The sequence below is a fragment of the Chenopodium quinoa genome, unplaced genomic scaffold (genome assembly GCF_001683475.1).
Source record: "Chenopodium quinoa cultivar QQ74 unplaced genomic scaffold, ASM168347v1, whole genome shotgun sequence".
In the NCBI taxonomy this organism is placed as follows: domain Eukaryota; kingdom Viridiplantae; phylum Streptophyta; class Magnoliopsida; order Caryophyllales; family Amaranthaceae; genus Chenopodium; species Chenopodium quinoa.
In genome coordinates, this window is record NW_018744367.1 from 5,246,017 (window position 1) to 5,258,771 (window position 12,755).

The window sequence follows — 12,755 nt, forward strand, 5'->3', positions numbered from 1 at the left end:
TATCAATTTGTTGTAACTTGATAACTTTTATACCAATTTGTCGCCGGTGATAAATTTTATACCAATGTGTCATTAAGGTACTAACTTTATTTTATACCAACGTGGTCAATTCCCGTAACTTACAAACTCTAATGTCAATGTCCAAATATAGAGTTAGGAAATTCAGATGACCAACCACTCGAAATAACAACAACAATAATAATCAAATATAGTTTCAAATGTTTTAGTCCAAAGTCTTCGTGGAATCCCTCTACCTGTTTATCTGGTCCCAGATGCTCAAATTTGGGGTTTGTCCAATGATGGCCTTTTTACTATTAAATCGGCAACATGGTTGGCCCACTCTCATTCGCCTTCCTCCTCTAAATGGGAGTTTTGCTGAATTTGGGATCTAGATATACCGCCTAAAATTAAAATATTTTTGTGGCAACTGCTTTTGAATAGCCTCCCCACCCGACAAACTTTAGCCTCTCATCATATTGATGTTCCTACTCATTGTGTTTTTTGTAATTTCCATGTCGAATCTCTACAACAATTATTTCTACTCTGCCCCTTCTCTTTTGATCTTTGGTCCTCTCCTTCTGTTCGTAATTGGCTCGACCCTTTGCCTTCTTCCACTCAACTCTCGGACCTCTTCCACTTGTTTAAATCTAATTCTCCTCGTCTTCTCCCTAAATTTGCCTTCCTTCTTTGGAGTCTTTGAAAATGTCGTAATGTAGTCATTTTTAAGAATTTTGCTGCTAATATTAATTCTATGTTTTCTCGGGCTTTCTCCCTTTACCAAGAATGGCTCTCTTGTTCTTTTCCAGATGATATTTATCATTCTCCAAGTTCCCTGCAACCTCTGACTTCTCCTCCTCCCCTTCTGTTATTTCTTGGTCTCCCCCTCCAGTGGGTTACTGTAAGCTTAATTTGATGGTTAAGCTATCCAGAACTCCGCTAATGCAGGGGTTGTTCTAAGAGACCATCTTGACAACCATATTGCTAGTCGCACTTATAATTTAGGACCATTCCCGACCTTTCTTGTTGAAGCTATAAACCTTTGTAACGGCCTTCTTCTAGCCAGGGATCATAATATTTCTAATATTTTCATTGAAGGTGATAATCTAACTGTTATAAATATTTTGCAGGGTTCTTTTACTTGTCCTTGGAACCTCCAGCTGTTGAGGGATGATGTTAAGACTATTTTGGAGTCGTTTAAAGCCTTTCAATCTCAACATGTTTTTCGTGAAGGCAATCGGGCTGCAGACTATGTTTCTTCCATTGGTTACTCTACCCTGAACCATCAGGATATTGATCATTTTTTGGATAGCAAGTTTTCTTGTTTTTTACTTTTTGATAGATTAGGACATGATTTTGCGAGAATACATCCTAATCTCTACCCGTATCTTACCTTTGTAAAAAATAAAAAAAATAAAAAATAAAAAAAAGGTTTCAAATGTGAAATTGGCAGTTTGTCACATTACTGAAACCATATAATATAAACTTTTTTTATAATAAAAAATAATGATAATAATAAAAATAATATCTGCTTAGCTAGAAGTGCCAGTTAGCCACATTCCTCCACCTCTCCTCATCACTTCAATTTTCTTTCTCTTTCCTCTCTCTCTGGAAATTCAGCTCCTTAAACACACTCTTCGAGGACAATCCTACTCACCCCAATTTTGCTTTGCTTTCCTAATTTTAATTGTAAATTTTACCCTTTTCAACTTTCCCGCTCCTTCACATTTTTCTTAATAATGCACTTCATGGTAATAATCTTTTGAGATAATAATGCAATTCTATGTCTTCACATTTCCATACTATTGATTGAATTTTTTTTTTTTTTTCTAATAATTGCTTTGAAATTATTTTGCAGTTGAATGTGGTAATTTATGAGCTTCAGCATTGAGAGATGAATCATAAACTTCTAATGAAGCATGATCAAGTAAATTACTGAATCTCTTATTTAATTCAATCTATTTCTGAGTTGGTTTTCGAAATTTAATCCAAATTGTTGATTTAATTTGATCAAATACTTTTTTTAGGTAGTTCTGAATTTAGTCTTTTTTATTTCAATTTGTTGTGATTTTGATACAATGGGAAAAGATATTTGTGGACGCCCACAAGAGAAATTCTTATTTCACGTAGTCGACCCCATCTTTTTCATTAACGAATCAGTATTGTAGTTGTTATTCTTCAACTGGTTGTGATTTTATCAATATATATATATATATTTTATTTTTCCTTTAATTGTTTTTTAGCATCATTAATCCTGAAACATAGAAAAGTGATAATCTATGCATTTTATCAGTAGTGGGATGTTTGCCTTTCTTTCTTTTATCTCTTAGCTGTCTTTTTTTGTGGGTCATTCTTTTTTTAGAATCTATTCTTTTCTTGATAAGTTAATAATAGTAAGGAAGGAAGGAAGTTCACCTTATTATTATTACAAAGATTTTTTTTTTTTTGTTACACATAAAAAATTTCACTTATCAGATATCACTACTTGTTTAATGCTGCTGTATCAGAAGAAGCAAGAAATGCTGAGGAGTAAGTCAGTGGAACCTCATAAACCAACCTTAATTCGACGAATTTCGAGTAGAGAGCGAAAATTGGCTTTACTTCAAGATGTATGAATCTAATGTGTGATTTCAGTTCCTTTTTTTAAATTATATTTGCTGATCAAAGTTGCTTTGATGCTTAAAAAGTGTTGATTTTTCAATGTATTTCAGGTTGATAGGTTGAAGAAGAAACTGAGGCATGAGGAGAATGTACATAGAGCTCTTGAGCGGGCATTTACTAGGCCTCTAGGGACTCTTCCTCGTCTTCCGGCCTACCTTCCTCCTTGTGTTAGTTCCGGATCATATTATTGCAAAATTTTGTTAACTCAGTTCATACTCTTGTTTATATAAGCTCTTTAGTCTTTACTTGAATTTGATCCAATGCTATTTTAGGAGTTCTATTTTAACAGGAAAAAATTATTTTGCTAGGTTTTCTTCCACTTATTTCTGTCTGTTTTATTGCTATTTCTTGCAAATTATTTTTATTAAACCTTTTATTAATCTCAGAAATAGAAAATGTTTGTTTCAAGGAAATGTTGTTTTACAGTAGTCATTAAAATAATTAGTCCAAGCTGTATGATGATGACAACTCCGCATTGTGAATTAGCTGGTTAAAAGCATTGGATAAGGCTTAAGTTATTGTTAAATGGAAGATGTAATATGATAAGACCGGAGAAATATCTATCTTTGTGGTGAGGGGGAGGGGTGGGAGTGCAATGTAGTTGAGGAGTTTAATTCACTGATGTTTATTACGTGCCCGGGGTCTTCAACAATAGAGTTGGAAGTGGTCCTAATGAATGTGTTATTGTTTTTATTATTTTCCAGACCCTTGAGCTTTTGGCTGAAGTTGCCGTTTTAGAGGAAGAGGTTGTAAGGCTGGAAGAACAAATTGTACATTTTAGGAAAGGTCTGTATCAAGAAGCAGTAAATACTTCATCCTCCAAGAAGAATGCAGAAAGCACAAATGATTCAAATGAGTCATGTCCTAATGATTCAACGGATGATCCAAGGAATGTAGTTCAAGATGAAACTAACTTTGTCAGTTCTTCAAAGTCTGAAATTGGTAATCAATTCATGCTCAATTATGAACAGTATTTAGTTCCTGTTTTCTCATTCTCAGTCACTTCCAAAGAATGAAATGTTGGAGTCTTAAACGCTTAAAAATTAAATATTTTTGGTGCTGTTGTATACTTTTAGATGATGGAGGTGATAAAGAAAATCAATCATGCAGTAGCTCCACAAAAAACAAGCTGAAATCACTAAATTGGAAGTCACAAATAGTGAAAACTCCCACTAAGAGACTTTCCTTTGAGAAGAAAACACCAGAAAAGTGTTCAGATTCTCAGAAATCACAGGTTAGTGAGCGCTTCAAGATATATTATCTGTTCCATTTTTAGACAGAATGTTGAAATAATTGAATTTGGGGTTCTGAATTTTCAGGTCCATTGCAGAAATGACAGCCAAGATGATGCAGAACCTAGTCCCTCTGTTCTTCAAGATGAGCGGAAATTGAGACATGAAAGTCCAAATGCAATATCTGAGAATATCCTCAAGTGCTTATTGAGCATTTTCTCAAGAATGAGCACATCGAAGAATAGGTTGAGCATGGAAAAGTTTCCTCCCTCTGCTGCATTCTCCTCTCCTGACAAAGACGGTTACATTGAACTTCAGGATCCATATGATACATGGCCTAGATTTGGTAGAAGAGATATTGGTCCATACAAAAATCTGTACTCAGTTGATGCTCGTTCACTTATTGCAAATAGAACAACAAATTCTTTGTTCTTGCATCGTCGACTAAGGTAAGTTTATTCAGTTTTATGTTAATTATCTTCTACATTATGTAATCAAAGGTTAGCTCATTGTGGATATTGGCAAACCATCTGCATCTTCAGGATACTCATCGCGAAACTTGCCACTGTCAAACTGCAAAGGCTCACACACCAAGAAAAGCTTGCTTTCTGGATAAATGTCTATAATTCATGCATGATGAATGTATGTACATATTATTTTCTTGAACACATTATCCATGCCAATTATGTTATAAGACTATGACTTAAGATTAATTATTTGCTTCAGGCATATCTTGAACATGGAATACCAGAAAAACCAGAGACAATAGTTGCACTGATGCAAAAGGTACTGGAAACTGCCGTTCCTTAGTTGTAACAATAGCATGTGTACTTGATGATATTGTCTTGTTTTGCAGTGATATAGGATGTTAATATGCTGCAAGTGTGTAATAGATCTAGATTTATCCCTTCGCTTATCTGTAATTCCATGACTTTCTGCAGGCAACAATAAATGTGGGGGGACACCAGCTAAATGCTATAACTATTGAACATTTTGTTCTGCGATTACCTTACCACTCCAAATTTGTAAGTCGAGTCGCTTTCACCATATTTACTAAATTTGTTTGTGGTCTTTAGTTGTAGTTAAAAAATCCTGATCATTTACGATAATAATTGATATATACTTCTCTTCAGACTTTCTCAAAAGGGTCCAAAAAAGATGAGATGTTGATGGTTGCACGAAGCACCTTTGGGTTGGAGTTATCTGAACCATTGGTTACATTTGCGCTGTCTTGTGGAAGCTGGTCCTCTCCCGCTGTAAGTTCTCAAAAGTCAGATGATCCACTGCTACTAACCAAACTCCAGAGAGATAACTGATTATTTCTGATAAGAATTATAAGATGTGCTTTTCATAGCTCTCTTTTTTTAGTCAGCTTGAAGAATTCCTAGATGCATCTTTAAGTTATAAGAGATCCTAACCATATTACTCAAGTTCTGATTGGATTTACAAACTTTGCAAACTAAGCATTCCTTACCTAATGACAATACAATATCTAATACGAGTGTTAAAATGTTTGTAGCCTATATACTGACTACTGAAGAGGCCTTTTCGCAAGACCCTGAGAAGTACTTCATAACATTTTATACAATGGGTACTTCGATTCATGCTGATGCTGAATTTTTTTGCTATATTGTAACAGGTCAGAATTTACACAGCTGCTCATGTTGAAACTGAGCTAGAAGTTGCGAAAAGGGAATACTTACAGGCAGCTGTTGCTATTTCCAAAAATAATGAATTGATTATCCCAAAACTTCTACAATGGTATCTGCTTGACTTTGCAAAAGACTTGGAATCATTGCTGGACTGGATTTGCCTTCAACTCCCTATGGTACTCAGAAAAGACGCTATGAAGTGTCTTGAACGAGCTAAAAGCGAACCTCTCTCTCAAATTGTCCAAATTAGGTCTTATGAATTTAGTTTCAGATATCTACTGCACAGATGAAATACTCTCAATTTTTTCTCCTATTTTGAGTGTTGTTCATAGGTTTTTGTCAGATTACGAGTGTAGTTTTTAGTGTGTATACCGCCAGAATGCATATAAAATAAATGTAAAATCGCTCTTCTTCCCCCCTCAAATATCTGTAGAAGTTCAGGGTATCTTTTGTTCTCCATTTTATTTTTGTCTCATAGAAGGCATAGTATTAAGAATTTGCTTTGTTTATGAGTTGCCCTCTCTATAAAGTATAAAGTTGATTTATTCTGGGTAGTGCACTGGAATTTCTCTGTTAGAAAACATGTGAAAAAAAACTTTAGATGATTGCTAAGTTAGATGGTTTAAGTTTTCCTCTGTCAAGAAGGGTCTCCTAAGTTGAAGTTTTATCTTTTCTTTACTAAACAAAAAGATTAATATAACAGCGTATTTCAATTATTAAATCAATTCTACGGCCAACTACTAAAAGATAAAGTTTTGAGTGGAGATACCCAAGACTCGAGATTGAATTTAATTCTTGAAGAGAGAAAAAAAAGTAATCGGAAGTACTGGTAGTGTGGTAGGTATGTTATAAGAGGAGACGGTTTTAGGGTTTAAAAGGTCTATTTAATTGTTGAAAGACTTGGGTCGCAGCATGGTGGGATTGATAATGTGGTCCAGATTTTCATATAGTGCAAGGAAAGCTATCAATCAACTGCTGGATAATTCTTGTCCTATGGTGATGAAATTGGTAGATTACAAAACTTATTTTTGTTTTTTTTTTTTTTTTGTTTAATTATAAACTTTGGCCTTATTTCTTCCTCAAACATTGTATTCAATGACAATTATTGTGCATGAGAAGAACTTGAAAACAGTTTGTACTTGACTCAATTAGGTTAATGAAATTACCCAATTTATAATTTTTTTCAGTTTTGCATTTTGCTTGATCTCTAATGCGACCCTTTGGTCATGAATATTTTTTTTTTATTGAAATCAGTTTGTACTTGACTCAATTAGGTTAATGAAAGTTATTGATTTACTTATAAAAATGTCATGTGATAAACAATTATTGTGTATCTTAAAGATGAACTTGTATTTATCCTTTTCTTTTATGTATCAGTAAAATTTAATTTTTTTATCTATAATTTTTTATCTATTAAATAAAATTATATATATATATATATTTTTTTATATTTATAACTTTTCGGTGAAGTGAGTCCATTAAATCTTCCAAGTACAATCATAATTTTTAAATATTAAACACGTTATTAAAAAAAAAATGTGAAGAACTTTAAGAATTTGGACTTGTTCTTCAACTTGTTTCAGATACTTATTACTTATTCTTTAATAAATTCAGATTAGATGAGCACCAAAAAAAAAATATCAAATCAGACTAGACCAGACCAGAAATCAGACCAGATCAGAATTTTTAATTATCATTTACTTATTATTGCTAAATATCATTAATTGCGTATTAAAATAAATTATGAAAATTACATATTTGAAAAGTTCATAATTAGACGAATATAACAAGATCCATTTTGACAATATTTTTCTTTATAGATTAGCATTAAAATGCGGTCAAAATTTAGTCAAATTATTAAATTTGAACAGACTAGACCCCAGACGAGACCAAACCTTATTAAAATCAGATCAGATCTCCTTTGTTTAGGTGAAGAGAACAAGTTCTTAGGAGTTGTTCTGTTCACCTGAAATAATGAGATCTGATCTGATTTTATTAAGGTCTGATATGAATTTTAATTATCTGATCTGGTCTGATCTGACTCAATATTTTGACTAAACTTTGACCGCATTTTAATACTAATGTATAAAAAAAAAACATTATCAAAATGGATCTTGTTAGATCTGTCTCATTATGAACTTTTCAAATATGTAATTTTTATAATTTTTTTAATGCACAAATAGCGATATTTAGCAATAAGTAAATGATAATTAAGAGTTCTGATCTGATGTGAGCTGAATGTTTCTGATCTGGTCTGATCTGATCTGAATTTATTAAGGAATAAGTAATAAGTATCTAAAATAAGTTGAAATATTATATAGGATTATATATGTACATCCCGTCTTGTGTGTGGCTAGCCACACCCTGTGGCCACTTATAAATAAACAAAGTAATCCTTATAACACTGATCATATAATACTGATCGAGTAACTCCTAAAACACTGATCAAGTAACCCTATAACACAGACGAAGTAACCCCTTTAACACAGACGAAGTAACCCCTATTATACTAACACACAAAGTATAACCAGCCACACGTAAGAATTTGTGATATATGTAATGTTCTTAAAATATCCAATGATTTCAAAATCTATCTTTATTCTTCTCATCTTGCTTTAATAGTACCGCAATGATTCAATGTCGAGAACTTGGTACCTTTATCGTCATGTGCTTGGTGAAATTAGCATTAGTACATGAATGTGGATTAAAATAAAATAAAATTATATGTGTAGTAAATATACCCTAATATAAACTTTTTTCTTTTTTTTTTTTTTTTTTTTTTTTTTTTCACCCGGTTTTTCCTTTGGGCTAATCCGAATTTGGGTTCAGTTTTAGATGGTTAGGTTTCATTCCCCTCCCAATTTAAACTAGTTTATTTGATTAAAGTTTTTAGGGTTTCATTCTGACTAAAAAATCAAATTTATTTTGTTGTACATAGAAATAAAAATATTGATATACCTCTTGTCAACCTCATTTATTTATTTATTTATTTATTTATTTTTATATGTATCGTTAGTACTAAAAATAAAGTCTGTAATTTTGATGAGATATTACTTAAATCAAACGTGTCTCAATATGTAGTACTTTTGATGAGATAATAGTTAAAGCAACTTATTATGTATCGTTAGTATTAAAAAAAGTCTGTAATTTTTATAATGCAAGATTAAAAATATTGATGAGATAAGTTAAAGCAAATTGTCATATGGAATTAATAAAGATACATACGGAATTAAAGAATATGGTTAGTCTTGAGGTCTCCTACAACACAATATGTCATCGTAATTAGTCAGATGATGTAGCGTCATTTATACGATTACTGTTATTTATCTACTGTTTTGCCACCTTGCTACTCAACAGCTTTTATATTAATGCCTCTGTTCTTACGCTTCCTGACTTTTGATTTAAATTTTTTTTTTTACAAAAAGCTGTCTCTTTATTTCTCTACACGTCACCAATGCTTTTGTTGATGATCATTCAAATCCATAGGTTTTCGTTTTTAGTGTCGTTTATAATCACAACGTTTTGTATTTAATTTAACAGTTTGACCGGTAATCATTACAATTAACGGAGTATTGAGTTACTGTAGCGTATTTATAGTTTTATACCATGTCGTGTTTTTTTTGTTGTTCTTATTTTGGAATTTTTATAATGCAAATGAAATATTTTTGTAAAATAGTCAATATAACAAGGCGAATAGCAACGTTAATTTGTACAATTGAACATAAAATAGTCAATATAACAAGACGAATAGTAACGTTTAAAGTCCGAACTCCGAACAAGTATTCAATCTTCTATAACTACCAGTTTACAATTAAAGTAAAAACGGCTTACATTATCTTTGTACAATTGTACATGTGTTATTACCTATGAAAAAAATTTTCCGTCAATATTGCTTATGGCATCATTTTTTTACTAAATAAAAATTGTATCACTTTGGGAAAAAATAAATTAATAAAAGAGAAAAAAGCTTCTTCCCCATCAAAAACAGTAGAATTTATTAGAGATCATAAATTCTTATAAGGAAATAAATCTAACAAAAAAATATGGCAAATTGGCAACAATGGATAGCATTTGAGCATTGTAATTTTTGGAGGGGAATGGGGACTAGGAACTGGTGGATCCATCAACCCTTGAAATAAAGAAAAGGGAGTCACAAATATTAAAGCAATTCTTTGCACATTGAAGATATCTCAAAAGCACCTAAACATTGCAATAATTACCACTAAAATAAGTGTTTAACATTCTAACAGAGCTATACTGCTGTTTGCAACTAGACCATTGCAGAAATTAGCCATTACCACCCAAAAAAAAAAAAAAAAACCTTATGCTAAGAAAAGCCTTCAAAACATACTCAAGCATGCTAAGAAAAGCCTTCAGAACATACTCAAGCACCTTCTGGCCTATCCCAAACCAAAAAACTTCAGAAACCTTGAGACTCCGGTCCATCCATCAAATTTCTTTCTGGCAACACTCCCTCTCAGGATTATCGGAACAAGCAGTGTCATATTCAGGTTTAGATGCTTCAGCAATTATGGGCTCACAGATGACTTGAAGTTCATTCATCTTTTCTTCAAACATGGAAGCTTCAGCTAGCTGAAAATTCCAATCTAGCCACTGAAATTGTCTTCACAATGGCATTTTTCATCCTCATATTATCCTCGAAACTAATCTTCTTTGCATAATCTCCCAATGTCTCCCACATATTGTTAGCATAGTTCTCCAAATCATTCTTAGCCTTCACCTTCTTTAAGTATTTTTCATCCTCAGCCCTGTACTTTTCAGCTTCTTCTAACAATTTATTAACCTCCTCCTCAGATAACTTCCTCCGATTAGTAATGGTGATCTGGTTCTTTTTCCCAGTAGCAATGTCCTCTGCGGAAGCAGTAAGAATCCCATCTGCATTGATCTCAAACCAGACGTCCAATTTCGGAACATATTTTGGTGCAGGAGGAATGTCAGAAAGCACAAATTCGCCCAGAAAGTTGTTCTCTTTAGCAATTGGTCTCTCACCTTCATATATTGGAATATACACTTTGGTCAGGTTGTCCACAGGAGTAGTACCCCTGTAAACCTTCTTCGTTGGGAGAATAGTGTTACGTGGGACAATTACTTTCATACCACCACTATAGAGCTCAACACCAAGCGATAATGGTGTAACATCGACAAGAACCACATCTTTCTTAGTATTCACACCAGCCAAGACAGAAGCATTGACAGCGGCTCCATAGGCAACTGCCTCATCTGGGTTAATGCTTCTACAAAGCTCCTTCCCATTGAGAAACTCTTGCAAAAGCTGCTGGATCTTAGGAATCCGGGTAGACCCACCAACAAGGACTACGTCATGAACATCACTTTTCTCCATCTTAGCATCTTTCAAGCACTGATCAACTGGATCAATACACTTCCTAAATAAAATCAATATTCAACTTTTCAAATCGAGCACGGGAAATAGTTGACTTAAAATCAATGCCCTCAAATAGGCAATCAATCTCAACAGTAGTTTCATGAGCAGATGAAAGGGTTCTTTTGGCTCTCTCAGCAGCTGCTCTCAACCTACCAAGAGCCCTTGAGTTGTTACCAATGTCTACATTGTGTTGCCTTTTGAAGTCCTCCACAAAGTAACTCACCATGTTATTGTCAAAGTCTCCACCGCCAAGATGTGTGTCACCACATACTGCTTTAACTTCAAATGCTCCCTTTTCCAAACATACTAAAGATACATCAAATGTCCCACCACCAAGATCAAAAACCAGTATATGTTTTCTGCATGTGTCACTCTCATTAAGCTTCTTGTCGAGACCATATGCAATAGCAGCTGCAGTTGGCTCATTGATAATACGCATAACATTTAGTCCAGCAATGACTCCTGCATCTTTTGTAGCCTGACGCTGAGAATCATTGAAGTAGGCTGGTACAGTGACCACTGCATTTTTCACTGTTGAACCAAGATAGGCCTCTGCTATCTCTTTCATTTTTACAAGGACCATCGATGATATCTCTTCAGGAGTAAATTGCTTCTCCTCGCCTTTGTAAGTCACCACTATCAGTGGCTCCTTGTCTTCGGTCTCTTCACCTGAATCAGGCGGGGCAATGACTTTATATGGCCAAAGCTTAAAGTTTACTTTTGGGTTTACCGGTTAATCATTTTCACTAATCACATTGCCTCATTTCAAATTCTTTTTCTCAATTTAAATTAAATTTGTGTAGGTTATAGTTATGATTGATTATTGATTAACATTACTCTAGGCACTTAATATTTCAATTATATGCTTGGGAATTATATATCTACTTATCTACTCTGTAGTATAGCTCTACCAAAGTGGAGTTATGTTTAGACTTTGGAGGGAATTATCCCTCTTAAACTCACTTCTTTAATTAGATTTTAATCTTAAATTATCTTGGAAATAATCTATCTACATTATAATTTTCAAATATCATTTGATTTATGACAAAACTATAGTCTACAAATTAAAATGCTACGAAGCACTTGTAATATTTTACGAGATATATATATATATATATATATATATAATATATATATATATATATATATATATATATATATATATATATATATATATATATATATATATTTTTAGCAATTGTCAATTCCAATTAGTAGCTTATTAATTTTAAGATTCCACAAATATAATTATGTAGTTTAGTTTGATATTGTTAAATTTGGGGATACTCTCAATGGTGACCCCCAACTTTTGCTATGCACCAACAGTGACCTCCTTTTTTTTCAATTAAACAAAATAACCTTATTTGAAATTTTCATCTCACTCATAACCTTATTTCATTAAATATTAACTATAGTTAGATTTATATTTAAAAAATAAAAAAAAAACCTAATAAAATTAACCTAACAACCAAAAACAGCCACCCCCACCTGTCTAGCCATCCTAAAAATAAAAAATAAAAAACCCACCCACCATAACCCAGCCATAGCCACCGCCATCACCCTATCCCCGCCAATCCCCCGGCCGACGTCGAATCTGCCGGAACTCCCGTGCCTGCGCCACCTTGACCTCGACACCCAACTGTCGGCACCCCAAAGCTTCCCCTAAACCACCACGCTATTTAATCGAACACCCCCTCCTTTCTCCCTCCAAAAACGCACCCCTTCCCACCGTCGGCGTCCAATCACCCTTCTTCACGCCGGCGAACCCCACGCCATCTCCCCCTACCCCTCCCTCTGCCATCTCCACCC

At 33.6% G+C, this 12,755-nt stretch overlaps 1 protein-coding gene and 1 pseudogene across 2 annotated transcripts; one reads left to right on the top strand and one right to left on the bottom strand.

Moving 5' to 3' along the window:
* The first annotated feature begins 1,190 nt into the window (after positions 1-1,190).
* Positions 1,191-6,087, top strand: LOC110696596. Of its 2 annotated transcripts, none has more exons than XM_021873936.1 (12): positions 1,191-1,748; positions 1,856-1,924; positions 2,505-2,606; positions 2,709-2,825; positions 3,363-3,600; positions 3,735-3,892; positions 3,978-4,339; positions 4,433-4,532; positions 4,617-4,676; positions 4,832-4,915; positions 5,024-5,146; positions 5,530-6,087. In XM_021873936.1, exons 2-12 carry the CDS (start codon positions 1,892-1,894, stop codon positions 5,830-5,832), a joined length of 1,680 nt encoding a protein of 559 aa, XP_021729628.1. In that variant the 5' UTR covers positions 1,191-1,748; positions 1,856-1,891; the 3' UTR covers positions 5,833-6,087. The 2 variants fall into 2 exon arrangements, with proteins under 2 accessions (XP_021729628.1, XP_021729629.1); XM_021873937.1 differs by having other exon boundaries at positions 2,508-2,606.
* A 3,251-nt stretch (positions 6,088-9,338) lies between these two features.
* Positions 9,339-11,719, bottom strand: LOC110696780 (annotated as a pseudogene).
* Between the last annotated feature and the right edge of the window lie 1,036 nt (positions 11,720-12,755).

Bases quoted from the DNA above. Each gene is read 5' to 3' on its own strand.
- LOC110696596 (XM_021873936.1), top strand. From the start codon at position 1,892: ATGAATCATAAACTTCTAATGAAGCATGATCAA. The intron at 4,340-4,432 runs GTAAGTTTATTC...CTGCATCTTCAG, and splicing joins TTCTTGCATCGTCGACTAAG to GATACTCATCGCGAAACTTG. The intron at 4,533-4,616 runs GTATGTACATAT...TATTTGCTTCAG, and splicing joins ATAATTCATGCATGATGAAT to GCATATCTTGAACATGGAAT.